Raw genomic sequence first — 13,413 nt, forward strand, 5'->3', positions numbered from 1 at the left:
CCCCAGAATGTATCGTGCACAATAAATGAAAAATATATTCTGAAGTCGAGTCTCGAGCCACCTTGAAAGCCTCATTCACAAACTGATTCGGTTCCGTACCTCTCAAAAAACCATATTAAGGAACATTTTAACCATAATATTAACCATAATATTAATAATATTAATATTATAATATTATATAATATTATAATAATATTATATAATATTATAATAATAATATTATATAATTATTATAATAATTATAATAATATTATATAATAATAATAATAATAATTATATAATAATAATAAATATAATATTAAATATAAAATTAAATATAATAATAATAATAAATATTATAATAATTATAATAATAATATTATAATAATATAATAATATTATAATAATATCATATAATAATATATAATAACCATAATATTAATATTAACCATATTAAGGAACATTTAAACTTGCTGCACATGTTTGAAATCTTTCAATAAATGTTGCTAGTATAGTACTAAATAGTGCTATTGCATTAAAAAACCCGTGACGTCTCTATCGCTCAAGTGTCTGCCCAAAATGCATATTTTAAAAATTTATTGAAGGCACCTAAGATATGTTTTGTCTTACTGGTGAAACATTGCAGTGAACGGGACTAGAAGATTCTGAAAGGATAATTGAATAAATGAAAAAAGAATAAAATGGATATAGGACAGTTCTTTTTAACAGAATTTTTGCAAGTCCATTCGGCAAGTCGTTTTTCTCCAATGTTAGTTTCGATATTTTTTTGGTTTCTTTATAGCAGTTTTTATCTGAAATTTAATGTTTTATAAGGAAAAGGTTCTTATTTATACCCTGGAAATGTGGAAAGAAAATGTTTCCGCTATCTCTCTGTAGCGCGTTTATGAAAAAAAAAAGGTTAGAAAGTTTTACTAAATGTTTCTGTTGATAGACGCAATACGTCACTGAAAGTGATTCAGAGCTTTTTAGGAGTAAATATGTAACGGTTAACGGTTCTCGATTTTTTTTTTTTTTTTTATACTAATAATGTATATTACAGTCCTGGGAGAGGATTAATGTTGACAAGCTATTTAAAGGGTAAAGAAAAGGCTCAGAAGGTGACTCCTCAGTCAACGTCTAGCTATGCAATTTTTTCGTGATAAGTTTTTAATTATTTTGTTTGTTAAATTGTTTCTATTTCTTCTAAAAAAGAAACTTTTTATGTGGAAACTTTTTTTGTTTGTATTTTCCAATCGGTATTTGGTTGAAATTGGCCTATAGTAAAATAAAGACAAAAAATTATTATTGCAAATAGAATGCAATTTTTTCTTCGGGTTTATATATTTTATGTATAGAATAAAAGGTGTGTGTGTAACCCGACCCTTGTCTAACTGGACCATGTAACTGATCCCCCGTGCAATTCACCGAGCCCTTGCTCAATTGAACCACCGTGTAAATTAACCCCATTTAAGTGGTCCCTCGTTCAACTGAACCCCTGTTCAATTCAACCCCATTTAACTGTCAACCCTGGGCATGAAAAGTTTCGTTAATTTTCAAATCTATAAGACCTTAAGGCCAATTTCTGTTTTTATGGGGGGGGGGCAGTTTTGTCACTTCCATTTGAATTAACCAATAAATAAAGACCATTTACTTCGAATTAGCGTCTATCACTTCCGACAAAAAGGGTGAATTACCATTTCTGACGTTGGTGATTTGGAGACGAGTGAGCTGAATGGGATTAATCAAACATGGTTGGGTTACATTGAGTTGAGTCGCTTGAGGATTGATTTAAGCAAGGGTTGAGCTGCTTCGGGGGTTGAACTAAAGGGAGGGGGTTGAATTAGACGGGGGTTGAGTTGAGTTGTATTGGTTTGAGGGTGGATTTACTTAAACGGGGCTGAGTTTCACGGTTGTTGAGGTAAATGTGGTTGAGTTACAAGAGGGTTCTGTTAAACAGGGATTGAGTTGGACGGGAGCTCAGTTTCACATGGCTGATTTAAACGGGGGTTTAGTTGCACTAAGGTTCAATTAGATGGGTTCAGTTGCAGGGGGCACAAGATTTCTGTTGCAGTAGAACCAGAATAAAAGAGAGAAAAAAACTGATCCCTTTACGAGTATAACTAATCTTTAAAAGAGAGAAAAATCACTTTTAGTTCAAAGAGTGTGAGAATTCCAAACCGGATTTGGGCTAGATTCCGGAACTAACCCCATCGACCTGTTTTACCTCTTGCTTCTTGTAGCCATGGTGTTGTGGTTCTTTAGCTCTTATACTCCAAAGTAATTATTGAAACTGTTCTACAAAAAAAAGAAGAAAATTTTAGCTGTTAGAATGTTTGGGTTAGATAAAGTTCAAGTTAATGAGCCTTGCCCCCCCCCCATGGGGAATACAAAATGATCCATACGACTGTGTATCGTTGGTACAGCCAATATTGATGGGGGTCGGGCGGAGTCTTTTTAGGGAATGTGTCATACTTAAGAGTGTGGCACTAGTCCTCAATATGACCGTTCAAAATTGGATTATACTCCCTTCAAATAAAGTTTTGACTTAGATGGTGGCCGGTGTTTAGCTCCCCCCCCCCTGGAAAAAAAAACTTTCGACTTATTTAAAAAAGGACTTGAACTCTATTTTTGATCTAATGAGCACCCTCCGAAGTTTCTGCGACCATGAGGTGGAGGTGTGGGTGAGAAAGGGGCAGTCCCCCTCCTATACGGAATAAATTAGGCTCATTTTGGGGTTTAGTGTTACTCTTTCGAGAGCTGGCATGTTTTGGCGTTAATAGGAACCCTTTGAGGTATCTCCCTCCCTCCCAAACCACAAAACAATCAGAGAACCCCATTTTAGAAGTGTAACTGCCTTTTTAAGTTTTGTAATCAGTCCAGTGCTTACAGATAGTATTTGTTATTGAGAAAAATATGGATATTTTTCGCTGGGGGTTTTGTGCAGGGGGGAGGGTTGGTCTGGGGCAATTTTCAGTGGGGACTTAATTTTTGGGAATAATTTCCTTTCAGCGAGGATGTATTTTCCGGGAAAATTTTTACATAGGGGGTATTTTCCTTTTTTTTGGGGGGGGGGGGGATAAACGCCTAGAACCGACTTAGATATATGGCTATGAATTTTTTTTCTATTAATTTTTGGCCTCTGTAAGATCGCTAGATGTTAACTTCCCTTTTGCTTGTTCGAAATATTATATTTGATTGTAAATTCCTTGCAAGCTATTGATCTCAAACTATAATTGCTTAGAAATCTTTTTTTCTTTTTTCAAGAAATGCTTAGATAAGGAAAAAAATTCAACTTTTTTTGGCAAATATTATTGTCCTAGCGTTTTTGGAGGGGGGGGGGCTGAACAAGTTTATGGTCAATTGGCCCTTCGCTCCTCATTACAGGTATGAATATTTGCAATTATCTTGGAAATCTCCTTTGCACTTTCAAATTAGATTCTCATAGGAGTCCAACTTTGCTTTGGTCGCTAGATTTCACGTCGCCTGGTGAAGAAGCAAAAAATATCTTCATATGACCGAGATTCGTTTTGCTTCTGTTTAAAAAAAAATAAAATTTCGAGTGAAAGGATTGGGTAAAAACATACTATTAGTATCCTTTTTATTGCACTTGGTATCTACCAAGTGACAAATAGCGATCGCAAATTCTGTCGGTCGGTCTGTCTGTCTGTCCCTGTTTTGCTAGTTTAAACACTCCAGGTAAGCTAGGACAATGAAATTTGGCAGGGGTATCAGGAACCAGACCAGACTGAATTAGAAATTGTTGTTTCCCCGATTCGACCATCTGGGGGGGGGGTGTGTTAAATCGGAAAAATTCGAAAAAGTGAAGTATTTTTAACTTACGAACGGGTGATCGGATCTTAATGAAATTTCGTACTTAGAAGGACCTCGTAAATCAGATCTCTTATTTGAAATCCAGACTGGATCCAGCGTCATTGGGGGGAGAAGCTGGGGGAAGGGACGGAAATCTTGGAAAACGCTTAGAGTGGAGAGATCGGGATGAAACTTGATGGGAAGAATAAGCATAAGTCATACATACGTGATTGACATAATTGGAACGGATCCGTTCTCTTTGGGGGAGCTGGGGGGTGTTAATTTGGAAAAATTAGAAAAATTGAGGTATTTTTAACTTACGAACGGGTGACCGGATCTTAATGAAGTCAAACAGTTCGTTGTAACGAACTGTAGTAAGGAGTGACCCGGCTCAATAGTAATCAAAACTCTTAAAAAACGGAATTTTGATAGCAATAGCTACACCAAAAGAATCGTATTTTAATACTGATTTTAAATATATAAGTTTCATCAAGTTAAGTCTTACCCATCAAAATATTACGAGCCTGAGAAAATTTGCCTTATTTTAGAAAATAGGGCGAAACGCTCCCTAAAAGTAATAGAATCTTAACGAAAATCACACCATCAGATTCAGCTTATCAGAAGGACGTTTTCAGGGGGATTTTTTGGTTGGGGGAGCGGTTGAGAGGAGGGGGATATGTTGGGGGAACTTTCTGGAGGAATTTTTCATGGGGGAGAAAATTTCCATGAAGGGAGCGCAGGATTTTCTAGCATTATTTAAAAAAAAACAGTGAAAAAGTAAATATAAAACGGTTTTTTCAACTGAAAGTAAGGAGCAGCATTAAAACTTAAAACGAACAGAAATTATTGCGCATATGAGAGACTCACCTCCTATTTATTCTACTATTCAACTATAATACTATTTTCAACTATTTATTCTACGGCCTTTGTGATTCAGGGGTCATTATTAAGGAATTGGGACAAAATTCAACCTACACAAGGTACTTACGAGGAGGTAAACCCCCTCATTTACGTAATAAAACATGAGAATACAGAAGTTCGTTACGTAGGCTTATTTGTAAGTTACGTATATCTTTTACTAATAAAAACGTTTGTAAAAAATTAAAAGTTCTAGTTGCCTTTATAAGTAGCCAAAAAATTGGAGGGCAACTAAGCCTACTCCCCCGCTCCTTTTTTCTCAAAATCATTCGATCAAAACTATGTGAAAGCCATTCAGCCAAAAAAGTAAATATGTAAATTTCGTTTTAATTATTCATTTGCGGAGAGTCAAAATCAAAATATGCCTTGATTCAAAAACGTTCAGAAATTAAATAAAAAAAAACAAGTTTTTTTAATTGAAAGTAAGGAGCGACATTAAAACTTAAAACGAACAGAAATTACTTCGTCTATGGAAGGGGCTGCTCCCTCATCAACGCCCCGCTCTTTACGCTAAAGGTTTTTAATGCTTTAAAACGTAGAGTTGAGAGAAAGAGTCAAACTTTAGCGTAAAGAGCGGGGTGTTGATGAGGGAGCAGCCCCTTTCATATACGAAGTAATTTCTGTTCGTCTTAAATTTTAATGTCGCTCCTTACTTTCAGTTAAAAAAACTTGTTTTTTTTTATTTAATTTCATATTTAGAAGGAACTCATGTCTCAGAGCTCTTACTTCAAATCCCGACCAGATCTGTTGACTATGGGGGGGTTGGAGGGGGAAACCGGAAATCTTGGGAAACGCTTACAGTGGAGAATTTGGGATGAAACTTGGTGGGTAGAATAATCAAATGCCGTAGATACGCGATTGACGTAACTGTACTGGATCTGCTTTCTTTGAGGGAGTTAGGGGGTGGGGTACAGTGCTTTGGCGAGTTTGGTGCTTCTGGACGTGCTAGGACGATGAAAATTGGTAGGCGTGTCAGGGAGCTGCACAAATTGACTTGATAAAGTCATTTCCCCCGATTCGACCATCTAGGGGGGGGGGGCTGAAGGGAGAGAAAAAAATTAGAAAAAATGAGGTATCTATAACTTACGAGTGGATGATCGGATCTGAATGAATTTTGATATTTAGAAGGACCTCGTGACTCAGAGCTCTTATTTTAAATTACGACCGGCATTAAGCCTCTGATTTTCCGTTTAAATAAATCTGTTGATTCTTAGAATTTTGCTAGAGCTCGTACCATATGAGCTCTTGGCTCTTGGCTCTTCTGGCCTCGTCAAAAGTGCTATATGAGCTCTTAGCTCTTCTTTTTTAGATATGTGTTCAAATGGTTTTTCTTTTTCTGGGAAATTTCTTGGAAGATTTCCGAGAATTTTCCTTCCCACATGATATGCTAGCAGAATTTCACATAGCGATCTAGGTTTGCCACCAAGGTCAGTTCTTAAAGTGGTACAATTGCCCAAATTTGCGTGCTATACAGCAATTTTTGGTGCCACGGTCAAAAAATTGACTGTAATTGTGCTAAAATAACACTTTCATGCCACAGGTGGCAACCCTGGTAGCAACGTCCCCTTGTCCTTCTTACAAAATTTATCCTCTTAAGTCAGAACTTATCTTCGCCTAAAATGCTCTTTTATGTAGAGAATTTATCATTGACTGAATCTGATCTACCCCCTTTATTTAGATGGCTAGATATCGGGCTCCCTTCCATCAACTCCGTATTGCCTATGGAACAAACAAGGGAAAGAATTACACAGAAGAAGAGGATCGTTTCTTAGTTTGCATGCTTCATAAGTTAGGATTTGACAAGGATAGTGTTTATGAAGAATTACGTGCCGCTGTTCGGTAAGTTTCTATTGACATTGATAATGATAGACACCTTTTTGTTAGTCATGTGTGTTTTTTTTTTTTGGTTTTTTCCCTTTCTTTTACACTTTTACTCTTCCTTTTCCTTTTACACATACTATGTCATATACCACTATGTCATACTTTTTCTACTTGCTTTTTAGTTCTACTGCCCTAGGAATGACGCATGGACGGATACAAATGAACTAACATCATTTTTATACAATCCTAATAAGGGGGAGGGGAGGGGGTTAATGACAGAATTGCCTCTCACTTAATTGGACTATCTGTCTTGGCTTTTTCTACAATTAGCCATGACTTGATGCCCACAACTATTCCATTTAAATTCAATTCGCATTGATAATGACGCACCTTCTTGTTAGTCATGTGTTGTTTTTTTTTATTTTATTTATTTTCTTATTGTTATTTTTGTGTTTTTTTTCCCTTCCTTAATTTGTCGTAGTGGGTATATGAAAATTGCCTGACGTCTTTTTTTATTAGTTTTATTTGTATCTTTTGCGCGCTTAATTGAACTTCCAGGCAAACAAAATCCCCAATATACCGCTGGTCTTCTACCCCCGTCTATTTTTAGGTTTTCCTATTCACTGCAGTAGATTGGGCTGACATGTGCATATCAATATTAAGAAAAATACAAAACAAGGCACAAGAAAAAACAGCTACATCAACAATTTAAAATAGCAAGTGCTATTTCAGGGTCAATCAGCATATGACTGACCATATGACTTAAAAAAAAGTTTTGTTTGGAGACCGTTCCAAGTGAGCACATAGTGCCGAAAAAAGGTGTCTCTCAAGTTTTGTCTCTAATAATCTGTGGTTACATAGTGAAAAGTTAATAGGAGGGTGAGAAACTGAAACTGCGCTAAGGGTCTAAGAGTGCTACTATAGTCAGTTATTTCTACGACAAATTTTTTTTTAGGTTTTTAAGATAAGGAAACGACAATCTAAAAATAAAAAAAATCGATATTTTCAACTGTTTCTGTAACGGACTTGAGGAAAACTATCAGTCGCCGATTTGGCAAGCTACATATGTTTGATAAATCTATGACACGAAAACATATCAAGGTGAAAATCCTCGTACGACAGATTTATTTGTGGAATTTTTTGTTTACAACAGAAAAAATTTATGCAGGAAAAAGTGTATGGTGAACAGGACAACAGTTTAGCAAACTGAGTTATTGGGTGGCACTGCTTCCTGGAAACACATAATTTTCAATCATGCTTGAACCAATATTCTCAAATGCACTCTTTTAAATTTCTTCCAGAATCCATTCCTCAGTGGGTTTTTATGGGAAAATTAGTTTGGCCAATAAGCTTAGTGTACATAATTTAATGCAGCCTGCTGTCGGGGCTGTCGGGGCGAAAAGAATCCTCATTAGAAATTGTAAATTTAAAGGCAAGTAAGCTAAACGGCCGCTTGGAGCCAAAAGGGCCCCAAATTTGACAGCATTCAAATTCTTTATCAGTTTCAACTTCATTATTCAGTTCCAAACTGGCCAAACAAAAATTAAGTAAGCCATTTAATCTGGTATATCGCTTGTATAATGGATTTGAATAACTATTAAAACGGTTATTATTTACTGAAAATTGCGTTACTGTTATTGTTTCTCATGCATTTTGTTAGTATTTCTAATACAAGACTGGTACTATTCCTATTACTGTTTGATGCTATTTCTGATATAAGATGGTCATAAATAAACGCATGGGATAGGAAAGTTCGATTCACCAAGATAACTTTTATACCAATATTTATAGGCTGTTATATTTTGTAAGATTTTGTTACTTTTTCTAATACAAGATGGTCTACAATATATTTTGTTATTGTTGCTGATATGACATTATCAGCAAGAAAAGAGGTTGTATCACCTAATAAACTATGTCAACCATTTAGGTTGTATAGCCTTTGTCAATAGATGAAAGAAAGAACGCGTTCAAAAATCAAATTAATTTTTGTGCCAAGGAATGTGTATTGAACGATTTTTGTATATTTCTAGAATGAACATGAGGATACCATAAAAACTTCATAAGACAACTTATGGATTTCTCATACGACAAGGGATTTGTTAGGCAAGGCTGTATCCGGGGGGGGGGTAGGGGCAGGAGCGGATCTATATCACAATCTTGGGGTGGGTGGTAACGTGACAAGGGTGCCAATAATTGACCAAATTGGCAAATTTATTTAAAACAAAGAGTGAAAAACATAAAAAAACAAGAAATGAAGGTGCCAGAAAAACCTTAGGTCGGAGGGTCCCCCCGCTCCCCTTGAAATGTTTTTTCGACTCTTAAAAACGTGTCAAAAATGAATATTAAAATTTTTTGATGTGTTTTTAAAGCTTAAACTTTAGCGTAAAAAGTGAGGAGTTGCGGAGGGTACAACCTCTTTCATATACGGAGTAATTTCTGTTCGTTTTAAGTTTTAATGTTGCTCCTTACTTGCAGTTAAAAAATAACTTGTTTTTTATTTAATTTCTGAAAGTTTTTGAATTAATGCATGTTTTGATTTTGGCTCACTGCACATGAATAGTTCAAACGAAATTTGTGTATTAATTTTTTTCTTTGGCTAAATGGCTTTCTCATAGTTTTGGTCGGATGATTTTTATGAAAAAAAGGGGTGGGGGAGGAGGCCTAGCTGTTCTCCAGTTTTTGATTACTTAAAAATGCAACTAGGTTTTTTTATTTTTTGTACGAACTTTTTTGTTAGTAATAAACATACGTACCTTATGAATCAACTTACGTAACGAGCTTCTACATTTATGTATTCTTGTTACATATATGAGGGGGTTTGCCCCCTCGTCAATACCTCGCTCTTTACACTAAAGCTTGAATTTTATCCCAAATCTTTAAGAATGACCCCTGAATCACAAAGGCCGTAGAATGAATAGTTGAAATTACTAAAAATATTTTAGCGTAAAGAGCAAGGTATTGTGGAGGAGACGAACTCCCTTATATACGTAATATTTTATTTTAAGTTTTAATGCTACTCATTACTTCTAGGTGAAATTTTTTTATTTATTTATTTCGTCATTGTTTTTTTTAAGTAATGCTAGAAAATCCTGCAACCCCTTCATGGAAATTCTCTTCCCTCATGATAAATTTCTCCGAAAGATCCTCCCACGTAACCCCCTCCCCCCACCCACTTCCATCCTAACGCGAAAAAGTCCGCCTGAAAACGTCTGTAGACTCATAATAACCATTACTATATGTAAACAATGATCAAAGTTTGTAACTCGCAGCCCCTCCCCCGAGGACTGTGGGGGATTAAATCATCCCCGAATACATAGTCATTAGGTTTTCGACTAAGTTGAACAGAATAGCTATCTCAAAATTTTGATCCAGTGACTTTGGGAAAAAAGTCACGCGTGGGAGGGGGCCTAGGTGCCCTCCAATTTTTTGGTCACTTAAAAAGAGCACTAGAACTTTTAATATCCGTTAGAAAGAACCCTCTCGCAACATTCTAGGACCACTGGGTCGATACGATCACCCTTGAAAAAAAAATAACAAAAAAAAAAAAAAAAAAAAAACACGCATCCGTGATCTGTCTTCTGACAAAAAAAATACAAAATTCCACATTTTTGTAGATAGGAGCTTGAAACATGTACAGTAGGGTTCTCTGATTCGCTGAATCTGATGGTATGATTTTCGTTAAGATTCCATGACTTTTAGGGGGTGTTTCCCCTATTTTCAAAAATAAGGCAAATTTTCTCAGGCTCGTAACTTTTTACGGGTAAGACTAATCTTGATGAAACTTATATATTTAAAATCAGCATTAAAATGTAATTCTTTTGGTATAACTCTTGGTATCAAAATTCCGTTTTTAGAGCTTCGGTTACTATTGAGCCGGGTCGCTCCTTACTGTAGTTCGTTACCACGAACTGTTTGAAAGAAGACTTCAAGAAAGACTAGATAACTTGGCAGTTTTGTGTATTAAGCATTAACACGAGTTTTCATACTTAAGTAAAGAGCGGCGTTAAAAATTAGCAAGCTATATTTGATACATTCTTAAAACTTTCAAGAGGGTGGAAGTTGAACATTAGCGTAAGGAGCAGAAGGCTAAGGGGGATTGGCAGGCTCTCCCCTATTTTGGGCAATCTTGGTTTGTTTACAAATTTAAGGTTGCTCTTTAATTTCATGTGAAAAGAGTTTTTTTTTTTTTTTTAGTTTGATCTCTGTCCGGCTTTTCTTTTACATAATAAACTAGTAGCAGACTGGAGTAGTGTGATTAAGAAGGAAGTGGACCTTCAAGATGAAAATTAACTATTAAAACTTCGATATTTTCGCAAGTCTTATTGCACCTTAAACAGATGACTATCTAAAAATTCTTGGACTAATTTGGCCAAAAACGTTCTCAGTGGTACAAAGAGGTAGAAAAGGGAAGTTAATTCTGAATATTTTTACTATTCGAGAATGGCAGTAGATTTAAAATATTCAGCTATATTTTCTTCAACAATTTGATCGATGCAATGTTTCCTGAAAAAGATACTCTAAAATATCCTAGGAGGAGGTAGGGAAATATCATAGGTATCATGAGTCAAGGGGATATTTGGGGAAACTTCATACCTGTAGGATGCTCCCCGTCCCTCTGCAAATGTGCAGGTAAGGTCATGGATGCGTTCTAGCAGTTCACACTAAAATCTTTCCGTCTCAAGGGAGGAGCTACTACCCCTCAAGACACATGTTAAATACTGAGTTCAAGTATATTTCGTCAAATAAAGGGGCTAAGGCAGAAATTGCCCAGTGCATAGTGAAAAGAAAAGGGCCTTAAAATACTTTTTTTTAAAGAAAAAACTTTTTTTTAATGATCAGCTCGGTCATGCAAGTTTTATCTTAGAATTTTTGTTTGATAGCATTTTCGCCCTGCTCTGTTAAAATTGATGTTTTTTCGTATATAATGAGCAAAAATGTCACTTTTGTTGTGGTATGATCGCTTTTATAACTTTCAATGGTCAATATCACCTTACTCTCAGAAGCTCTTTTGATATTCTATAGCGTTTGTTTCAATACAATTATTCGTGAAAACGAACCTTACTCTCAGAAGCTCTTTTGATATTCTATAGCGTTTGTTTCAATACAATTATTCGTGAAAAATACTCCAATCTTTGCTTTCAAACTGGAAAACGGGGACCTCAAACTTGATATCACTTTGGCTTTAACTCAAATTCACTACTGTCCCCATCTCCCATGGCTCGTTTTTTTCTCAATCCATTAGTACAAAAAAGTCCCTCTATCAATTTTTGACCGAATACGTACTTTATAAAAAGAATAACGAATGAAGAATTGTCTTAATAATAATATTATCCATGGGAACAAAAATGAAACCAGTCCTGGTGACAATAATAAAATATTATAAAACACATTATACCATAAGGCCTATGTTCAATGACAAATATTATGAGCCGTAGTCTTTGGCAAATGACTAAATAGTGTTGACTAAAACGGAAAAATATGCCAAATAAATTTTATCATCAGTTTTGATAACTAGTTTTTTGTTTGTTTTTATTATTATTATTATTTTAATATCAAAAAGATCTTAGAAGAATCATTTTAGTATTTTGGCTTTTCAGATTGGTCTGTAAAAATCCTCAGTATTTGAAGGTTAAATTATTTTCGTCATTTGTGGTGTATGCTATGATCCTAACACTAGACCCACATGAGCCATGGTTTACAAAAAAAGACAGGAAAACGAAAAGTCTGTATTTTAAGAAATCTCCTTATGGATTTGCTAAGTTAAAGTCCAGTCAAGGAATTAGACATCGAAAAAAAGAAACAGTTTACGGAATCATAAACGCAGAGTTTGTAATGATTGCAGTTCCGAGGCCTTTTGGCGATTATGCCAGTTGTACATGGCTGTCTTTAGTCAACTTTTAACTAGAGAACATAAATATTTTATCTTGTTGGAGATACGGTATAAATATGATTAATCATTCAGGATTCGCTATGACCTATACTATTTATTTTATTAATAATCTATTATTATTTACATAGTGATATGTTTCAATTTAAGTACCCAAGTCTTTAATTTAGCGAAAAGGTTTAAAAAGAAGTCCAAAAAGAATTTAATTATTTCAAAATATAAACAGTTATAGGAAAATCGTAGTTCAGAGGTGAACTGAGTCTAACTGATCTGAATTCTGAATGCGCACTTTTCTCTCATCTACGCATTACGTAAAAACAACAAAAAAGCAAACACAAGTAGATTTAATGGGTTAGATTTAGGAAGGGCTCAATAAAGAAGCAGCATTTAGTTTGAGGTTTTTTATAAAATTATTTGCTTTGAAGTTTAAAGTTAAAAAGATGTTAAAAATTAGATGAGATATTTTGGTGTTCGTTTAATTAAAGTTGTCTACGTTGTTCGCGATTGGTTTCAAAAACAGGCTGGCGGACGGGACCTTCCCTCTAGTTCTTTTGAGATGGGCTTTGTGCCATATTTTAACCGATGTGCTCATGGTTCAAGAAATCTGATATCATTGGACTTTATACCCTAAGATGTTGCAAGAGTAGACAATATTAAGTCTGAGAAACAAAAAAATGTATCTGTGGTAACAAAATCGAAATTAAGACATGTGTCGCTAATCACGTAGAACACGCTTATTCAAAATGTTGGTATCCTCTAGTCCTATCATAGAAAGATGCTTAAGATTCTAATTAGTTCTGCAGATGCTACATAGTAAGGCCTAATGCATGGCGCTTTTGTTGTTGCCCCGGATTGAATTTTGTTGTTTTGTCACAGTAGTGAATTTTACTTTTTTCAAGGACTTAGAAAATCTACTTAAAAAATCTTTATCAACTTATTGACGATCCCTCCACCCTGGAAGTTTATTATACAATCCCGCTATGAAAAGTGCAATATTG

The 13,413-nt window shown here is 35.2% G+C and overlaps 1 protein-coding gene across 1 annotated transcript in view; it reads left to right on the forward strand.

The window, feature by feature from the left end:
• Positions 1-13,413, forward strand: part of LOC136043865 (chromatin-remodeling complex ATPase chain Iswi-like) — an 83,764-nt gene that overhangs the window by 67,204 nt on the left and 3,147 nt on the right. Inside the window, exon 17 of the mRNA XM_065728826.1 lies at positions 6,386-6,546. Coding sequence (XP_065584898.1) covers positions 6,386-6,546 — 161 coding nt within the window. The remainder of the gene's footprint in view (positions 1-6,385; positions 6,547-13,413) is intronic.

Source organism: Artemia franciscana, chromosome 2 (assembly GCF_032884065.1).
Source record: "Artemia franciscana chromosome 2, ASM3288406v1, whole genome shotgun sequence".
NCBI lineage: Eukaryota > Metazoa > Arthropoda > Branchiopoda > Anostraca > Artemiidae > Artemia > Artemia franciscana.